General features: G+C 57.3%; 2 protein-coding genes across 2 annotated transcripts in view; one reads left to right on the forward strand and one right to left on the reverse strand.

Moving 5' to 3' along the window:
• PGS1 (phosphatidylglycerophosphate synthase 1) overlaps positions 1–2,274 on the reverse strand; it is a 38,433-nt gene extending 36,159 nt beyond the window's left edge. The window contains exon 1 of the mRNA XM_036267785.1: positions 2,127–2,274. Coding sequence (XP_036123678.1) covers positions 2,127–2,257 — 131 coding nt within the window. The 5' untranslated portion in view covers positions 2,258–2,274. The remainder of the gene's footprint in view (positions 1–2,126) is intronic.
• A 14,621-nt stretch (positions 2,275–16,895) lies between these two features.
• On the forward strand, positions 16,896–19,289 carry SOCS3 (suppressor of cytokine signaling 3). Its single transcript, XM_036268665.1, has one exon. It carries the CDS (start codon positions 16,996–16,998, stop codon positions 17,668–17,670), a length of 675 nt encoding a protein of 224 aa, XP_036124558.1. The 5' UTR covers positions 16,896–16,995; the 3' UTR covers positions 17,671–19,289.
• Positions 19,290–20,366: the final 1,077 nt, after the last annotated feature.

The raw sequence follows: 20,366 nt of genomic DNA on the forward strand, positions 1-20,366 counted from the left end.
GAACTGTGATCCCTGCTGCTCTGATCATCAGTCCACCGTCACTCACTATCCTTCCTGAAACACCCATTCCCCCATTCTTCCCCTAACCCTACTCTTACTCCCCCAATAATGGCTCTGAGATCACCAGCACCAGGAAGCCTTCTGTGACTCCCAGGTGTGCCTCTTAGATACTGCCATGACTTCTGCTACCTTACTTGACTGTCATTGTTGCTCGTGGGTCTGAGCGCCTCGTGCCTATCTTGGCTTCTGCGGTACCTAGCACAGCACCGCAGTGCTCTCCACGTGCAAGCTGGATGAATGGGCCCAGCAGCCCATGGTGCCGAGCCAGAGGCCTGCTGCAGAGAAAACAACAGCCCGGCTAGATCACGAATTAGAAGCTGTACGTAGCGTCTCTGCCACTAAGGCTGTCTCTGTAACGGAAAGGAAACCACTGCCATCAAAGAACCGTTTCTCGCTGGCCACGAGGATGCAGTGGGCACCCCAACAGCCGAGTCAGCGTGACAAGCTAAAATCTAAAATAATTTCAGTCGGTGACTACACAGAACTATTCTCAATGAATCAATGATTAGAGTTACAAGAAACCACACCATTCGGGGAATGAGGAATTGGGAGGTGCAAGTGAGGGAGAAGAAACGAAAGCTAGCAGCCAAGGGTGAGTGGCCATGCAGACATGAGTAACCCCAAACACCAAGGCCACAGAGAACCGGGGGAAAATCTGCAAATTGCGAAAGGCAAGGTCACAAACCTACCCGCGCTATGGTAACATCACCGATCAAAGCACAGGCATTATTTCCAAGGACTACAGAACACATATGTGTTTCTATTTGTGATTTGACTGAGTTTCTGGTGTGATTGTTGACCCAGAAAAACAACCACATGCTCTGTCCGCTGAATCACAAAGAAACATGGGACCACTTGACACTATTTACAAAAAGCGCTTTGGGGAAGTCAACTTAGACTATCCCATCGACACAATGCCCACCCGCCCCCCAGAAAAACCACTCAGGAAGAATGTCATTTTCAGAAGAATTTGTGAAGATTGCCCAACATCCTTTAGTAATCAATTCCAACGCCAAACCATGATTAATGAAGTGGTTTTCATATAGTTTAAACACATACGGGGAAACGACAAAAATCGCCTAAACTTTATCTTCGAGGAGGGAACATTTCTCGAAATGTTAAAACCAAATTTCTCGGTAGTCTGAGGCCAGGAAGTAGAAGCCAGCTGACTTCGCTGCCCCCTAGAATGGACTGGCCTTGGCTAAGAAGCCTCGGGGTGCGATGATGTGAATCTCAAAAGCTTTGCCGAGAGCAGGTGGCCAACAGTTCCGTCCTGTCCTGATTCTATCACCGACAAGTTCCCCTAAATCAGACGTCTTTGCTGAAAACCTTCCGTCACCCAGTGTGAAACAGGTTCCTTCCCATACCTAGAATCAGCACACACCAGACCACAAATGGCCGGGCCCACGGGGCTCGGAGAAACCCTAAGACAATGCAAAGGGTAGTGAAGGGTGCGGTTCTAGGGTTCCCCCCGCCGCCCTGAGGATCAAGTGTAAGGCTCGAATCTAATTTTTTTTTTAAAAAAGGAAGAAAAAAGAGGCATCTGAACTCAAGGGAACTCTCCCTTGGACTCTCAGCCCCGGCTGCAGGCCTCCTGGGCCGGTGTTCCCGCCAGTGCGGACTCTGAAGGACCCCTGCCCGAGGGGACGGCTGCCAAGCCTCCTTCACCGTTTGCATAAGTCACTTCAGTACTTTTCCAGGGCGCAGGCCCCTTGCGAAGCGTGTGCAACAGGGGGTTCGAGTGGCTCCTCGCGCCCTGCCTGAGTGCACTGACTCAGGATTGCTTCACAGCCGGCGGGAGCGAGCGGGGCCGCGCGGAATCCCAGCAGGGCTGATTCACGCCGCCGAGTCACCCGCGGCGGGGCTTGCTCAGGGCCGGGCCCCTCCGAGCCCAGCCCGGCTCCCGCGGCGGGGCGGGCGCGTCCCCTCCCCGGCGCCCGCGGCCAGGCCGCTGCCTCCGGGCACCGCGGGGCGCACACGGGCCCCTCCCCGGGCAGGCGGGCCGCGGCGTGGGGCTCGGGGACTGGCCGCGATGCCGGGCGCGGGGTCGGGGCGGCCCCTCTCACCTCCTGCGCCGGCGGTCCCGGTTCCTGCCGAGGCGGTCGGACAGGCGCCCCAGGAGCGCGGCCAGCCCGGGCCGGCCAGGCAGCAGGCCCAGCAGCCGCCTCCAGAACACCGGCCCGGCCGCCGCCGCCATGGAGACTCGCCGCTTCCGCTTCCGGCGCGCGAAAACTTTATTGACAACGGCGCCGGCGCGGACACGGGGCGGCGCGCGCGCGAGCAGCGGCTGGGACGCGGCCCCGCCCCCGCGGCCTCGGCGGCCCCGCTCGGGGCGCGCAGGTGGCCGCGCGGGTGCTGCTCGCGGTCGCCGGCCTCCCCCCGACCCCGCGGCGATAAGTGGGGGCCTTGCCTTTCAGACCCCGCGGTCCAGGTGGGCTGAACCTGAGGCCGAGGTTGCAGAGCACGGAGAACCGCCACCGGGAGGCGAGGCCGGTCCAGCGGGCCAGCCCCTGGGTGCACCCCAGTGGATGCGCAGCTGGCCGGCAAGGGCGGTTCTAGGGCCGAGAGGCCGGAGGAGCTCGCCCCTGCAGCCAGGAACACTTTGTAGCTGACTTGTACCAAGGAAAACGTTGCCGGATTCTGGGAGGCGGGAGAGGGAGCGAGGGTCTGTAGCCTGTGGCTCCTGGGCAGACCCACGTGGGCTGGGACTTGGACACTGGAAAAGCTGTAGGAGCTAATGATTTCTTATTTAGTCCAGGTGGGGGGTCGTTGTGAGGTTAGAAGGATCTGGACACACTGGATACAACACTTTCCGAATTCCCCTTCCAGCAGATGATCCCAGGTAAATCAATGACAGTTCCCTAGGAGAATGTTCATCTCAGCATCTGTTCATTCAAAAACGTGGACACACCCTGGCGGGTTTGACTCAGCCTTTGGAGTGTCCCCTGTGGACCCAAGGGTCTCAGGTTTGATTCCCAGTCAAGGATATGTACCTAGGTTGCAACCAATTGATGTGTCTCTCTCACATTGATGTTTCTCCCCACTCCCCTCACCCTACTTCCACTCTATATAAGAAAAAAAAAATGAATGTAAAAATATCCTCCAGAGCCCTGGCCAGTTTGGCTCACTGGTTGGAGCATGGCCCGCGGACCAGAGTCCCGAGTTCGGTTCCAGCTGAGGGCACGTACCTTGGTTGCGGTTTGTCCCTGGCCCCGGTTGGGATCATGTGGGTGGCAACCAGTTGATGTGTCTCTCTCACATCCATGTTTCTCTCTCTCTCTTTTCCTCCCTCTCTACCTCCTGCTGTATCTGAAGATGAATGCAAAAAATGTCCTCGGGTGAGGATTAAAAAAAAAGAAAAGAATCCTCCAGAGAGGATTAACAAACAAAAAAAAATGTGGATGCAGTCAACAGCGGGGGAGTTGGTTACACAAATAATGGTACGTCACTACGTTGGAAAAACATGCATCCATAAAAAATTATATTCTTGAAGAACATTTGTTCTAGAAGAATGTTTATTGACATTAAGTGTAAAAGCCAAACTACCAAAGAGTAGTATAGAACTTACTGCATTTTGTTAAAAGTTGAAAAGGGAGAGTGCGTGTGCCAACTAGCAAAAATACACCAAAATGGCCCTGGCCAGTTTGGCTCAGCGGTTAGAGTGTCGGCCTGCGGTCCGGAGAGACCCGGGTTCGGTTCCCGCTAAGGGCACGTACTTTGGTTGCAGTTTGTTCGCGGCCCTGGTTGGTCGTGCGGGTGGCAGCCACTCGATGTGTCCCTTCACGTCAATGTTTCTCTCTCTCTCTCTCCCTTCCTCTCTCTCCCTCCCACTCTATCTGTACAAAAAATGGAAAAGTATCCTCGGGTGAGGATAAAAAAAAAAAAAAGAAAGAAAGAAAAAAAAAAATACACCAAAATGTAAACACCAGTGATTTGGTGCTGTTCAAGATTTTCCAAATTGTTTACAATCAAGTATTTCAGATTGATTTTAATGTTTCCATTACGTTTAGATAGCTTTACAAATACAAGATGGAATTTGATTCAACTGTTCCAGGTTTGATGTGGTGACTCATCAAATTTCCTAACTTCCAGTAACTGGATTAAGACCATGGTTGCCCTTCTGCACCGTGCTCGGCACAGGGCAGTTGCACAGTAGAGGCGCTGAATGGCGGTGCCGTGACGCCCAGTGGGGAGCACCTGGAGGACCATGGGAGCACCCTAAGTGTCCTGAAAAGAGCTGGCCGCTCCTGTTCGCATGTGGTGCTTTGTTGGGTGAGGTATTAAGACAAACAACCGTAGTACTGACCCACTGGGAATTTCCGATTTCAAATAAATTGTAGGAACACATGGTGAGGTTGATAGCATTGTGTTCAGGATCGTATTTACATGGAGTATACACAGCAGGCAATGACCAGTGCCTTTGAGCCGCATACTGAGAGCCTCTGGCCTTCATGGCCGCTTTGAACCCGTCAGGGCTACAACCAGAGTGAAGCAACCACAACTTTGCCCCGGAACACGCACATTTAGATATTGCAAAAATTTTAAATAATGGTTTTCAGAGATTGAGCAAGTTTTTAAATGGTTACATTTACATAATGACAACACAAACACTCATTCCTCCGGGAGGTATCATCTGGGCTTGTTGATGAGAATAAGTACAGCAGATAAGACCTGCCCATGCCCGGCCAATGTGGCTCAGGGGTTGAACACAGACCCACGCACCAAAAGGTAGCTGGTTCGGTTCTCAGTCAGGGCACACGCCCAAGTTGTGGGCCAAATCCCCAGTAGGGGGCCATGCAGGAGGTGGCCAAGTGAGGTTATCTCTCATTGATGTTTCTGTCTCTCTCTTCCTGTCCTTCAAAAATCAATAAAGAAAGAAAGACCTGCTCAGATAGGGCTGGTGCCACAGAGAGCCAGCCTGGGAGCCCTCAAGTAGCCTGGAGGGCAGGCAGTCTGGGCAGACACTCCTGTTTGGGGGATCTCAAGTCACACCTTGATGACCTTCACACCTTGGTGACCTTGGAGAAGGCATCTGTCCTCTGAGAACCCCCTGGTGGATAGGAAGCCCATCTGCTGAGTCCCCCTCACCCACGGCCTTCTCGTTTGTCCACTTGCTTCTTCCCAAACAGGAGGTGCCAAGGTTAGAATGACAGGGCCAGTGGACTGATGACAGATGGTGTCTTCCCAAACGGAAAAGGAAACCCATTCATTGGAAGGGGAGTTGACGTCAAGGAGCGGTGGGCTGCTGCCCCTGATAGCCGGCTGGTCTCTCTCCCTGGCAGGGAGCACCAGGAAATCCTGAGCCAAGGGCCTGTGCCTCACTGTCTGTGATTCACTCCCTGATCTGAAAATCCTGCCAGTGCGGAAGGAAAGCCCCTCTGGCCCTGGCTGCCTTCGTGAGAGGGGGTCTCTCCCAAGCAGAGGGCTGTTCGCAGGCTCATGAGGGAAGAAGAGGCTGGCCAGCCCATTTTCTGCCTCAGCGATGAGAAACCCCCTCCATCCGTTTGACATGGAGGATGACCAGCTGTTTCAGAGGAGGGTCTCGGGTTGTACAGGGAACGGAGCCCGGGTACTCGGGATGGGATGAGAGCAGCCTGGGGCCAATGGCCGCCTCTCCCTCCACTCTTCCACTTGGTCACTGCCTGGCCTCGCCAGCCTGGTTTTAGACTCCTCACACACTCTGCTGCCTTAGGATCTTTGTGTGAACTGTTCCCCCAGCTCCTCCCATCCTCCAAGCTCTGGAGAGGCTCAGGGGGTTGAGTGTCGTCCCATGGACTGCGGTCCAGTTCTATCCTCAGTCAGGGCACATGCTGGGTTGCGGGCTCCATCTCCACTGGGGTCGTGCAGGGGGCAGCCAATCCATGTTTCTCTCTCGCATCGATGTTTCTCTCTCTCTTTCTCTCTAAAAAACCTTTTTTTTTTCCCCAATCCTCACCCAAGGTCAGTTTTGCATTCATCTTCAGATAGAGCAGGAGGGAGAGAGGGAGGAAGAGAGAGAGAGAAACATCGATGTGAGAGAGACACACCGACTGGTTGCCACCCACACGACCCCAACCAGGGCTGGGGTCAAACTGCAACCGAGGTACGTGCCCTTAGCGGGAACCAAACCCGGGACTCTCTGGTCCACGGGCCGACGCTCTAACCACTGAGCCAAACCAGCCAGGGCAATAAAATTTATTTATTTTTTAAAAAGATAGAAATGCCTTCCCAGCCCCATAACACGATTTTATTTTCTTCCCACTACTTCCTGTGATCTAATCTTCCTCACTGATTGATTGCTGTGTGTTCTGTCTCCCTACCCCACTCCCCGCCACGTGCGCCCTTGGAGCCCTGTGTGTTCTGAGCACCCAGAACGTGACCGGGCACCAGCAGTGGGCTCCATAGACACTGGTTTAACAAATGCACAACGGGCAGAAGGGGGTCAACTCCGGAGCCCCCCACTGCCGGAGAGAACCACCTGTTTGAGCTTTTCCACGAGTGCAGGGTGGGGAAAGTGGAGCTTGGCCTCCGGGGTTTTACTACCTGCCACACAGATTGGTTTGCAAACCTGGCCGCTGAGGCCTACCTTTTGGGACCGGCTCCCCTGAGCCCCCGGTCCCCCTTCAGGCCGTGGCCCTTTCCTGCCTTCATTCTCCCCAGGATAGAGTCTCCCCACTGAACTGTTCCTCTGATCTTTTCTGGTCCCTGACACGCTTTCCCTAAAGCGAAGGCCTGACCCCGGCTCTCCCTCGCATAGGCAGGTTTCTGTCCCCCCAGAGCAGGGCTTGGCAAACGTTTTCTTAAAAGGCCCAACAGTAAAATATTTTACACTTTGTGGGCCAGATGGCAGTTAACTCCGGAGCCAAAGCAGCTGCAAGCAGTACTAATGAATGTGGCTGTGTTTCCAATAAAACTTTATTTACAAAGACAGTATGCCAGCTCCTGCACCATCATTTGCCATCCTCCGCTGTAGCAAACAGCTTTTCCCTGAGTGGCCCTGAAACTGGGAGAGATGACGTCTTCTGGCACCAGGGGCCTGAGCCAGCGGGAGCTTTGGGGAGCCCCGGAGGAGCTGAAGGTTGCAAAGAACAAACTTGCCAAACACTGAAGCTCAAATCAGCAACCTCCCCTGTAAGGGTGCGGGGCCCCGCAAGGTTCTCGCATTTATCACTTCAACGTTTCAAGGTTGAAAATCTTGTCATCTGCAAAACAAAACACCTATTGCACAATGGCTCCCCGGCCACAGAGAGGCCCAGATCATCTGGCATTTCATTAACAAGAAGCCAGAGCCCAAATTTCTGGAAATGCCTCCCGGGCAGAGCACGCTGGTGTGCTTCTGCCCTGCTGAGAGGAACACTGCTCGCATCTGCAGGGGAAGCTCAGCCTCTTGTGGCCTGGCAGGCAGCCAGCGCCACCCCAGAGAGGAGCTGCGTGCCTCCTCGGGATCCAGCAGCCCAGCCTGGGGAAGCACAGCGGCCTGTGGCCACTTATGTCCCGGGAATCCCAGCTCCCTGGGGATCGCTCAGGTGGCCGAGGCCAGAGGCTGGGGGGCTGCCTGGCAGAATCTTGCCCTGCCCAGACCCCACCCACCGTGAATGGAAGCAAGAGGCGAAGTGTGACCCCGGGCTAGCCTCTGGATCCTGAGCAGGATGAGTCTCGCTTGAGATGAAGCCCAAGCAGACCAGGCCTCGGCGTGTGGGACAGGAGGCTCTGGATTCCCCAGCCTGGGCCTGGTTTATCTCCAGTTTCCTGGAGTGTAGGAAACAGAGCCCCTGAAGCTAGTTGCCCTTCTTGCCCCTTAGCCTAGAGAAGGGCAGGTGGGAGGACAGAGGCCGAGTGGACTTGCTGCCCCAATGCCTGAAGCTCCTGGAAGGGAGGGGAGGAGGGAAGAGCCGGCGTCCTGGGGGGTGGGCCCGTGATGAGCTCCAGAGTCCACATCCCACCTCAGGGGCCAGCAGAGACCAGCCAGAATGCTGGCCCGCGGATGCCAGGTCATCCGATTTTCCCAGAGAAATCCCCCAATTCAGACGTGAATGTAAAATTTCCAGATTTTGCCCTGGCTGGTTTGGCTCAGCGGTTAGAGCGTCGGCCTACGGTACAGAGAGACCCGGGTTCGGTTCCCGCTAAGGGCGCGTACCTCGGTTGCAGTTTGTCCCCGGCCCTGGTCGGTTGTGTGGGTGGCAGCCACTCGATGTGTCCCTTTCACATCGATGTTTCTCTCTCTCTCTCTGTTCCTCTCTCTCCTTCCCACTCTACCTGAACAAAAAATGGAAAAATGTCCTCGGGTGAGGATAAAAATAAATAAATAAATAAAATAAAAAAATAAAAATTCCAGATTTTTAAATGTCTCCAACATTTTTTTTTTTTTAATTCTGTACTGTGCAGGCCAACCAATGTGTCTTTGGTCTGTAATTCAGCCTGTGGCTCACCAGTGTGCACATATTTTGGTCTGTAAAGAAATGTCCCAAGTACCACAGGGAGACAGAGCAATAATGGGAGATGACCATTCACCTGTTTTTGAGTTTACAAAGTTCCAGAAGTCGCCTGGCCAGTGTGACTCGGTGGACTGGGTGTCGTCCCACGGACTGAGAGATCCAGGCTCCGTTCCCAGTCAGGGCACGTGCCCGGGTTGCAGGCTTGATCCCCAGTGGGGGAGGAGGGCACGCAGGAGGCAGCTGATTGATGTTTCTCTCCCACATCGACGTTTCTCTCTCTCTCCCTTCCTCTCCCTCTAAAAAAAAAAATCAATAAAAAAACAAACAAACAAAAAAGTTCCAGAAATCTGAGAATGTGCCTGACCCACCTCCCGTGGGCAGGATGGACTGTTCTCCTCTTCCCAGCGGGTAGCCCCTCGGCGGAAGGTGGAAGCAGGGGGCTGAGGCCTTCCACGGCGCAGGAAGAGGGAGCACCCTGGGGCTGGTGGCCTGCAGGCCGTGGGCTCTGCTCGTTCTGGTGCCTACAAGCTGGGGCACCTGGGGAAGTGAGTGACCTCTCACACCTCACTCCCACCAGCCTGCCTTTGTCACCTCCTCAGGCAATCCCCTGGGATGCCCCCCACCACCCCGATAGATGAGGTCTCCCACGGTATGACCCCACAGGCCCCTGGGGCTTCTCCTTCATAGCACTTGGTGCAGTTGAAATGAACTAAGCGTGACATCAACTCTTTCCTTCTGAAAAGAGTCTAAGCTGCGTGAACACCCAGACTAATAATCTGCAGACACCCAGCTCAATCTCTGATACATAGTAGGTGCTCAATAATTGTGACTTAAGGGAATGGACGAATGAGGGAATGGTTTTGTGAGATAAATCTTCCGGGAATAAGAAGTGACTCTGGGAGGCCCGGACCAACAGCGGACTCCCTCACGCCAGTTTCATGTAAGTTGGAGGTCCACCGTACTAGCCCCGGCCCAGTCCCTACATCTCCATCTTCCCCCAAAAGTCTGTATGTCCATCAAAGTGGAGGGCGGACCCTGAGGGCCTGAGGAGACCCGGAAGAGCCAGGGCCACCCACGATGCTTCCCAACTCCTGGGTACCAGGCCCTCCTGGCTGTCCCAGCATACCCGGGTCCCTGCGTGCCGGACCCTCCTGGCTGTCCCAGCATACCCGGGACCCGCAGGTGCCAACCTGGAATGGCACCACGGCGCTCACCTGCGCCAGGGCGATGGCCTCCGTGCCCGCTGGCGAGCAAGGTGCACAGCCCCGCTTAAGGGCGCCCTGCCTCCGGGGCCTGGGCAGTGCGGGTCTCCATCCTCGGAAGGCCCAGCCCTCCACCCAGCAGTGTCCCTTCCCAACGCTGTCTTCGTGGTGCTGAGCGTCAGGTGGCTCCACTAACACCTACGACCTGGATCAGCCCACCGGTGTCCCTGGTTCCCAGGGCCCGCACCTGTCTGCACGGGGAGGCCCAGCTCTCCCAGTCTGCCTACGGTCGGTCTGCACCCAGAGAGGAAAGTAAACGAAAATCAACCAAACGAGCCCTTTTGGGAAGTTTCCCCCCTCCTTATAAAAGCAGCACTTTTGATGAGAGGTCTGCGAGCGCAAAAGAGAAATTGTGGGGGGGGGCCCACCACCCCAGAAACCTGGACTGGGAGTAGGAAGTCTGAACTGCACCAGTGTGAGGCACCCCAAAGTCACCCCGTGGACTCTCACCCCTGACCCTGACGGAGACTCCCACCTCCCAGGCCTCCAACCCACTTCTCGGCCACTTGGGCTGGTTGCGGACTTGAGGGGCCACAGAGATGGAATATAACTTTCCCTCTGAACTCGCCCAAATCGGTTTGTGACAAAGTGTGTGCCGGTGTGTGCTTCGCCAGGCGGGGGAGCCAGGGACCGTCTAGGGGTGTCACATCCTGGACGAGAGACTCGGGAGGTCCCTGTGGAGATGCCCCACTGCAGGAAGACTGAGCGCTGGCGGGGGGAGGGCAGTTCCGACGCTACGTACCCTCAGGTGAGATGGGGCGCGGGGCCTGATCAGAAGCCCAGCATGAGGGGCACCGGCTGCCAGTCTGTCTGTTTTACTGGAGGACGAGGAAGACAGCTGGCCGCCCGGTCCTCCACCAGCCCAGGGCAGGGCTCCCGGGAGCCAGCCACACGGCTGGCCCCCTCTTGGGCTCTCCTCTCGGGCACTGCCAGTTCAGCTCCAGGCACCAGGCCAGGCCTCATTTGCATTGCAGCCCAGATGGTTCACCACAGCCTGGCTTCCCAGAACCGCCCGCTACCCTGGTGTCTGTTCCCCAGCGCAGGCAAAGCTCGGGTGGGCACAGCACCACTTCGGATGAACACCATCCTGTCCCAGCCCCAGACAGAGCAGCGCTTGTTGGTTTGGGGTCAGGGGAGATAACTGGCTGGAAGCTAACTCCCTTCTTTCTCTACCCCCAACTCCAGCTTGGACCAGATGTGAATTCCTCATAGAGTCGGTAGGAGGAACTTCCCTCCCCTCTGCACCCACACACCTCATAATCTCCGCACCCCCCTGGAGTCACCCCACACGCCAGCCCCTCTGTGGGTGGAAGAATGGGCCCCTAGGCCAGGGTCACAGGGAACGGGAATCTGAGCAGGGAGTGGGTGGGTGGCTGGGTGGGTTGGTGAAGTGTTCTCTCCTCCCTCAGCGCTGTTTCTGGGAAATGCCAGAGGCCGGCGGGGCCTGGAATGTCAGGCTTGAAAGAACTCCTCCACTGCTGAGACTTCCAGCCACAAACCTTTCCATTAGCCCGTGGCCCCTCCGGGCAGAAACAAAGGCCTGCAAGCTGGAACGCCTCTTGCCCTTCCCGGTGGCAGGCCATTGTCCTGGCCGTGCCCGCCTGCCCCGATTGTCTGAGGCAGGAAAGAGGGATCAGGGTCAACCTGCCATGCAAACCTCCACCCGCAGACACTGACCCCAGCAAGCGTCCTCTGTGCGACAGCTGCGGCCAGGCAGGCTGGTCCCCACCCCAGGCCCCGTGGGCAGGGGTTTCGAGAGGGCCCAGATGCCCAAGGAAGCCACCGGGAGTAGCAGGGGGCAGGGCTTCCAAGAGGTCAGGTGAGAGACAGGGACTGGGCCCCCCGCACCACCCCACACGGGTCTGGAGAAAGGGGGGCTGGAGAGGGCGGCTTCCTTGCTTCCAGTGCCTCCCCTTGAACCACCATCACTACCCGAGAAGCTCCAGAGAGAAGGACCCAGACCCTTCTCCCTGCCCCTTCATCTTCAGGCCCCGCCAGCCAAGTGGAACAATCCATGGAAAACAGGTAACATCAGGCCACCGGGCAGGCAAACCCAGGCTGCCTCCTTGCGCCAAAGAGAGCCCACTTTGGAGGCCGTGGGCTTGGCGTTGCGCAACCCTGTGGCCTGAGGTCAGTCTCCCAACCCGTCTTCCGCAAACAGCCACCAAACAATGGCAACCTTAGCGCCCGCCCCGGGGGGCTGGCTGGAGGACAGGAGACTGTCCCTGTAAGTCGGGGACCTTGATTTCACCAGGCTGTGCCCTGGCTTCCCATGACCAGCCCGTGAGCACCAGGGTTCCCATCTCTGAGGCTCGGGGGAGAGTTCGGTGTCCGTTACACGCTGTGAGTAAGTGGCGCCCCACAGGCAGCTGAAACCACGGTGTACTTCCCCTCCGTCGAGAATGAATCTTTATTATCTTTATGACCAAGCACCTTTGACTGGAAATGGGATTCTGACTTCATAGAAATTCTGCAAAGGGAGAGATTAGGAAAAGGCGGGCCTCCTAAATCCCTTCATCGGGAAAACAGCAGGGCAGGGCACAGGGGCCAGGCTTGAATAATCCCTTCCCCTCCTTGAGCCCCAGACGGGGGCGGTGGGAGGAGAGATGATCCGCTCTGGTTTGGGCATCTCTCTTGCCTGGAGGTGGGTCCCTGGGAATGTGTCCTGTGTTGGCCCAGTGTCTCCTCCCCCACTTCCCAGCAGAGCCCCAGTCCTCACTCCCTTTGCCTTTAGATTAGTGGGCCTACCCGGCTCCACCAGTCCGCACACCCAACCTCTGTGCCGTCTGCACAGCCGCTCCTGAGCCCTGCACAAAGAAACCCAAGGCTCCTCTAGGAGAAAGCAGTGGTGATAGAAAACAGAGGCCAACTGAATCCCTTCTTTAACGATGCACTGAGCACTCTCTCTGCACCAAGTCCTAGGCTTACAAAGAAATCATCAAATATAGTCCGTGCCCCAAGGTTCTCACCAGACAAGTCGTCAGAGCACGTTAGTCAACGTGGAAAGAGCTCCCCTGGAAGTTTAGAGTCTTACGTGCCAAATCTTAAAGGGCAGATAAAGACGGGCCGAAGTGTGGAAGGTAGTTCCACCCAGAGGGAAGTGAACGTGCAAAGACCCAGGTCTGGGGAACATTCTGGAGACAGCTGGGAGTTCCATGTGGCTGCAGCACGAGGTGTCCGTGGGACAGAGGCAGACGATGAAGCTGAGAGGAAGCAGAGCCTTGGACACACACTCACTAAGAGGCTGGTCATCCCAAAGGCAACTGGAAACCCCTGGAGCTATTAGGAAGCCAAAGGGAAAGGTGGCGGCCGGCTGAACGAAAGACAAGCAGGTCTTTGACGCGTGTCTTTCACAGGAGATACGTATACAGCTCTCCCAACAGAGCGCTGTTCATGGCCACGTCCATCCCCTGCAGCCCAAGCTACTCGCTCCACAAAGACCCCCCAGGGCTTTCGGAGCAAGTATAGCTAACACGCAGTGAGCACCTAATAGATGCAAGGCACTACTCTAAGTATTTTGCATACATGAGTTGGTTTAGTCCTCGCAGCTACTGGATAAGGTAGGTACTACTATCAGCCCATTTTACAAGTAAGGAAACTGAGGCACAGCTGGGAGAGTACTTTGCCCAATGCCATACAGGGTGGTGGAGCTGAGAGAGCAGGTCAGTCTCCCGAGTCAGTATGCAGGGAGCCCAGTCGCCCCTCCCACCGCATGTCCTGACCTTCTCCACGGAGGGCAGCACCTTTCGGGGTCCTGGGCATGCCTGCTGCCCCTCCTCTCTGCTCTCCAAGTCATCCCTGTACTCTTGGCCCCACCCTGAGCTCCCTGCCAGCCCAGCAGCCTTTGCTGCGGGCCCTCCGCAGAGCCCGGGCTCACTTGGGTAGCAGCACACTGTTGACATTAGGATTCACCTGTCTCAAAGGTCTCTCCAAGGAGATTGGAATTCCCGGAGCCCCAGGGCTGTTTCTTCCTCTTTATCTCTTCCCACTCCAATCTGCTCCTCCTTTCCCAAAATGAACTATCATAGTCTCCGAGGATCATCATCGCACCCACCCCTTGCTCACAGCCTTCATCACTTGGGGCGAGCGGGGAATCCCATGTCTCCTGCCTCGCCTATCTCCCTACAGGATTCACCCAGCACTCCGTCTTCCCAGCACTTTGCCCCGTGCCTGGCAAAAGCAGGCACTCAATGAGGGTTTGTGGAATGGATGAATGAACCTGACTTGTGTCAAAGCATTATAATTTACAAAGCACTTTTCTCATCCATTAACTCAAGGGCTATTCCTTGTGAGTCTTCCGTGTCCCCCATGAGGCTCAGCACAGAAGTGTATGGTTATGGTGCAGCCTCCTAATAATCAATGGATGAGAAGAAGAATGGACTCCTGATTACAGAGAGAAGGAGAATCCGTTCCATTAGCCCGCAAGCATCTTGAGGGCAAAGACCGGATCTTATTCATCTTTATAGTTCAATGCCCAGCACAATGCCTGCTACATAGAACCCACTTTTGTGAAATGTGTTGGATAAATCAATTTCACCCTCTGCAGAAGTAACAAGAAGACTCCTGGCTACTAGTTGGACTGACGTGTTTCCATTTCTAGCACACTTTGACCTTGTGTTTTAAATCTCAGATCTCTGATGGGAAAAGGTTACTCTTCCTATTTTGCATATAACAAAACAGAATCTCAGAGAGGTTGGATGTCCCGCCCAAAGCTCACGTAGTCCCCCTACATCTGTGGGGGTGAGAGGTGACAGAACAGATTGAAGACACAGTGGCAACGGCTGTAAGGTCCTATTGGCTCCCCCAGAAGCAAAGGGGCCAGGTCTCCAGTTCTAGACTCCCAAGATGTCTGATGTAGTCCGCATCTCTCCTTTTCTGACTCATTAGCTTTAGACATGTGGCATCGGGAAAGAGGACCGGGCTCAAAGACTGATGTAAGTGCTACTTATGCTGGTTCTCAGGTGTGTCCAGCACCCCACTGCCTGTTTAGGGACAGGTTGCAAAACCTTCATCACGCTGGCCCTGGTTAGCCCAATCACCCACACCCAAGCCAAGAGCATAGTTTACCTCAATCACAGCGGATCCCAGGTTCTGACCCACTGGGAGAGATCAGACCCCCACACTCAAAGGTGGGGGGCACATTCTAGGCTGTGCTGGGCCATCTGGAAGTGGGCCCAATTGCTGAAAACCGCTTTCTGAAAATTCTCCCCTGCTGGACTTTTATTCCGAGGTTTAACTACAGACGGGGATGTGAATTTTCCTCGTGCCCCATTAGGTCCCCCGCCCCAGATCCTGAGCCGGCCTCCGCGGCTCCCTGGGCTATTCATTCAAGGACTTTGGAGGAGTTGGCACCAAACTCCACTCCACCTACGAGTCCCCAGGGCGCCCTCTAGCGGACGCGGGGCGCGGGGTGCGGCCATTGCTCTCCCTCGGGCCAGTCCCGCGGCGAAAGAGCACCTGGCTGGACCCACACCGCACTGCGCAGGTTTGGAGACCAAGATGTGTGAAAGCGGCTGTTGTATGTTTATTTGTTTGTTTGTTTTGAGGGTGGGAGGCGGTACCCCTGTCAGCGTCGGCAGAGAAACTGTCAGTGGGCCATGGGCTGAAGCCCGACAGCTGCCACGCAAGCTGCGTCCCCTCCACCCCTGGGACCCAGGCTTTGCCCCAGGGACATGCCCACCGGTGACCATCACACGCCCCCACCCCCTCCAACTCCCAGATCCGGTCTCAGTTTCACGGCTCGGCTTTGGGGTGTCCCCAGTTCCCTTGAGACAGGCCGGGGCCTCTGGGGGCCGCGCTTGGGACCTCGAGCGGGCCGGGGTGGGGGCGAGGGGGTGTCCCCGCGAGGTCCGAGAAGAAGGGAAGGGAAGCCGGGAGCCTCTCCGGCTCGGCCTCCTGGAACTGCCCGCGCTCCCGGCGCTGCGCCCCCGCCTCCGACAGAAACCTGCCTTCTTAGAAGGGAGGGGGAAAGTGTGAATGAGAAGTTGGGGGCGGAGCGCGCGCGGGGGAGGGGCCGCTGCCCGGAACGCGCCGCCGAGGCTGGCGCCGCGCCCGCCGGCCGCCCTGGCCGCTAGCGTCGCGCTTTGTCTCTCGCGCGTCTCTGCTGGTCCCCGCGCGGCCAGAGGCCCGCCCTCGGCCCGCGGCCCCTCCCTCGCCCTCCGCGCGCAGCCTTTCATTGCTGCGAGTAGTGACTAAACATTACAAGAAGGCCGGCCACGCAGTTCCAGGAATCGGGGGGGCGGGGCGGGGCGCCGAGTATATACCCGCGAGCACGGCCTCCGCCGCGGCTCCGACTCGCACTCGCCGCGCTGCCGCCGCCACCGCTGCGACTCCGGCCCACACGCCACCGTCCGCAGCTCGCGCCACGGCCCCTCGCCTCTTCCCGGCGCGGACGACCCCGGGGTGCGCAGAGGGCAGGGCGGACGCCCCGGCGAAGCCCGAGGGACGCCCGCGCGAGGGCCCCATTGTGGACTTCACCGCCGCCAACATCTGGGCGCAGCGCGGGCCACCGCTGGCCGCCGCGCCGCCGCCTCACCTCGGGGACGGTAGGAGGCTCAGCCCCAAGGCCGGAGACTTCAGTTTGGGATCAGGTAAGAAAAAGGGGCGCGGTGTGGAGAGGGGGGTGGCCCTTGCTAGTCCCGGGAGCTTTCCCGGTTTCCCCTCCCTTTCCCGGGTCTTTCCCGGCAGGGAGGGGAAGAGGTAGGACACGGAGCGGATGGAAGTCGGAGATCCCAGGTTCCCGGAATACCCAGGCTGGGGCCCTCGGGCTTCTTAGGTCCTCCCCCCGCGCACCCCCCCCCCCAATGCCTCGGGTTTCTTTCTCTGTCCCCGCCGCCCGGAGCCACCGGACTGAGCGGCGCCCAGAGCGTCCCGGGGGCCCTTCTGTGCTCCCCACCCCGGCCACGCTCCTGGAGACCCAACTTCCGCGCCCGAGTTTCCCACTCGGCGCCCTGCCAGTGCGCGCTGGGGAAGGGGCAGCCCGAGCTCCCCCGCCGGCGGGGGCGAGGGCTTGGCGGGCTCTGCGGGGTGCCTGGGTCGGAACGAGAGCCCAGGCGAGGACCGCCGGGGCAGGGGGTGCCCCGTCCGCCCGGAGGAGGCACGGGCGCTGGGGCGGGCCGGGCGCACTGGAGGATTCCGGGCACTCACGCGGCGCGCGCCTTCCTCCCCACAGCCCCCCGTGATGCAGTAGCGGCCACTGTGCGGAGGCCGCCTAGCCGCTGCAGCCGCCGCCGCGCAGATCCACGCTGGCTCCGTGCGCCATGGTCACCCACAGCAAGTTTCCCGCCGCCGGGATGAGCCGCCCCCTGGACACCAGCCTGCGCCTCAAGACCTTCAGCTCCAAGAGCGAGTACCAGTTGGTGGTGAACGCAGTGCGCAAGCTGCAGGAGAGCGGCTTCTACTGGAGCGCCGTGACGGGCGGGGAGGCGAACCTGCTGCTCAGCGCCGAGCCCGCCGGTACCTTCCTCATCCGAGACAGCTCGGACCAGCGCCACTTCTTCACGCTCAGTGTCAAGACTCAGTCTGGGACCAAGAACCTGCGCATCCAGTGCGAGGGGGGCAGCTTCTCTCTGCAGAGCGACCCCCGGAACACGCAGCCCGTGCCCCGCTTCGACTGCGTGCTCAAGCTGGTGCATCACTACATGCCGCCCCCCGGGGCTCCCTCCTTCTCCTCACCGACTGAACCCACCTCCGAGGTGCCAGAACAGCCGCCGGCCCAGCCGCTCCCGGGGAACCCCCCCAGGAGAGCCTATTACATTTACTCGGGGGGCGAGAAGATCCCTCTGGTGTTGAGCAGGCCCCTCTCCTCCAATGTGGCCTCTCTCCAACATCTCTGTCGGAAGACCGTCAATGGCCACCTGGACTCCTATGAGAAAGTCACCCAGCTGCCTGGACCCATTCGGGAGTTCCTGGACCAGTACGATGCTCCACTTTAAAGAGCAAAGGGCAGGGGTCGGGGCGAGGGGCCTGGGTCTCCTTTCCTCCGTGGCACATGGCACAAGCACAAGAATCCAGCGGAGAGAGCCCTGCGGCTCTGGGTGAGCCAGGGGGTGGACAGGCCCCTCCCTCTGGCCCTCCCCCTGCAGAATGGGGCAGGCAGGACCTGGAATGTGTTTGAGGGAAGGGGAGTGCCACCTGAGCACCCCTCCCCCACTCCAGCCTCTCCGGAGGAGCCAGAGGCCCGATGGGACCACGCCAGCGACAGCAGTGGATTGATTATCCTCTACTCTCCGCTTCCTCCACTCCCTGCACTTCCAGACCAGGGACACTGCCGGAGTGCTGAACTAGTGAGAACTGCTGGGGAATCTGCAAACTTTCCGACGGAACTTGTTTGCTCTTTGATTTGGTTTTAAACATGGCTTTAACCCTGAGCAAGTCTCAGGCCTGGGACAGGGTGGACGAGAGAGTGTGCCTCAGGGCCCCAGGGCTGCAGGCTGGCCAAGGAATTGGCCACGCCCACCGCCCAACCCAGGTGAGGAGGGTGGCTGCTAGCTCCTCCCCTGGCTCCGGGGAGAACAAGACCAAGGGGTGACCTGAAGGGGACCGTTCTGCTCCCTCCCCCTTGGGACAGCCACCAGGAAACACAGGTCCTAGAGTCTATTGAGTGCCCAAGAGCCCAGATCCCTTCCCCCGTTTTAAGGGGGAAGTGGTATTTGGTGGGGGAGGGACAGGCTGGTCAGTTCTTTCCCCACTCATGCTATACCTTCCAGCACCTGGGGGCTGGGAGGGACGGAGGAGATGAGCCATCTTTGACCCCTGACCCCAGCCAGAGAAGATGGAGGATTCCACTTTGTGCCTCCTATGTCTGGCTCGGAGATTTGCCTTAAATGCTCCCTGTCCCATGGATAGGGACTGGCACACAAGAAGCCACACACGCAGCCAATCCAGGCAGAGGCCAAGGGATTCTCAGAGGGCAGGCAGCTGGCCACACATCATGGGAGGTGGGCGCAGATGCATGATCCTGTCTTCCAGCTGAGCACTGGAAGAATGATAGCCCAGCTGGTATTGGCCTGTCATAGGTGCCTCCTGGTGCCTGGGCTCTGGCCAGAGCACAGCCACCAGGTCCCACAGCCCCCCAGGCCCTGCACAGCGCTGCCTCCTCCCCTGGGGCCAGAGGGGCATGCATGGAGTCATCAAGAGACCAGGGTACCTGCCACCCCGGCTGCTTCTGCTCTGCAATAGCACTGATCAGTGAAAACTTACAGGAATGTAGCAGTGATGGAATTACCTGGAATTGTGTTTTTTGGGGGGGGGTGGGGGGGAACTAAACAAAGTTTTCTTTGTCAGGTATTGGTTTGGATGGGGCAGCTGTGTGTTGGGGTTTTTTTTTTTTTCTGTTATTTTTGTTTTTGTTTTTGTTTTTTGATGATGTTTACAACCTGCCTCAATCACTCTGTCTTTTATAAAGATTCCACCTCCAGTCCTCTCCCCCCACCCCACCCAAGCCTTCAGGGCTGTTAGGAGATGCTTGAAGAACTCAACAAAATATCAATCCAAACTTTGCACATATTTATATTTATATTCAAAAAGAAACATTTCAGTAATTTATAATAAAGAGCACTATTTTTTAATGAAAAACATGACTTGAGCCTTTTTCCCCCAGCCCCTTCTCTGCCTTGCTTTCTCTTTCACCCACACCCACACCCTGCACCAAGGGGAGGCGGGAGGGAGCCGCCACTCTCTGTGGCTCTGCCCCCTTGCTGCCCTGGCGTCCTCAAACTCCTTCACGTCACTTACAAGCTCTGGCAGCCCCTAGACTGCACCGAGAGGGTAATTCCTGCTAGTCTGATTCAGATCTGACCAGAATATGCAAAGCAAGTTCGAAGGAAGCGCTTCAAAGGGTTTGCAGGGAGTGAGCTGAGCTGTGGTCAAAGCTTTTAGAGGCTCCAAGCTATTAGAAGCGCTTGGCTCCTAGGCAGGGAGGTTTCCGAGAAAGCCCAGACTACAGGGTCCTGGCGATGACCCGTGACCTCAGCACAGCTGGGTTCGCGAGAGGTGGGGGGAGGGGTAGTCCTGATGCAAACTCTACATGCAAGTGGGGCTCTCCCCAGGGGCACTGCCTCCCTACACCTCCAGCTCCCCACCCGATTCCTAGTGGCACCAGCCTGAGCAGTGAATGGGGTCCCAGACCTCCCAATAAGTGCATCCATCTATTCATCGTTTTTCTTAGTCACTCCCACTCCCTGGGCCCTGTGGACCACCAGGATCAACCTTCCCAGCCACCCCCACAAGACAGGTGTTATCACCCCACATTCTCAGACACAACTGTGAGTCCATGGGAGCAAGGACTTGGACTGGTCACTCTCGATGCCTAGAACGGTGCATAGTAAATATTTGCCGACTCAGTGGGGGCAGCCACTCAGGTTCACGGAGGTTTAGCAACCTGCCCAAGGACACCCCGTTTGGGAATGTGCGAAAGACACAGCATTGAACCCAGGAGCATTTATTTCCAAAGCCCATGGACTCGCTACCTCCCTAAGTGTATGCCCGGGTTGCCTTTAGGTGGGTGCCCCCTGCAAAGCCAAGAGGTTAATACTGCCCCACCACCAGTACTCTGGGGTTTCAGCACTAGGGGTTCTGCTGAAAACCAAACAAAAAAACCTTCTCTGTTGCATTTCCTTCCATGCTTCCT

This window comes from Molossus molossus, unplaced genomic scaffold, assembly GCF_014108415.1.
Source record: "Molossus molossus isolate mMolMol1 unplaced genomic scaffold, mMolMol1.p scaffold_m16_p_19, whole genome shotgun sequence".
In the NCBI taxonomy this organism is placed as follows: domain Eukaryota; kingdom Metazoa; phylum Chordata; class Mammalia; order Chiroptera; family Molossidae; genus Molossus; species Molossus molossus.

What these genes read in the sequence shown, in the direction of transcription:
- SOCS3 (XM_036268665.1), top strand. Translation starts at nt 16,996, where the DNA reads ATGGTCACCCACAGCAAGTTTCCCGCCGCCGGGATGAGCCGCCCCCTG.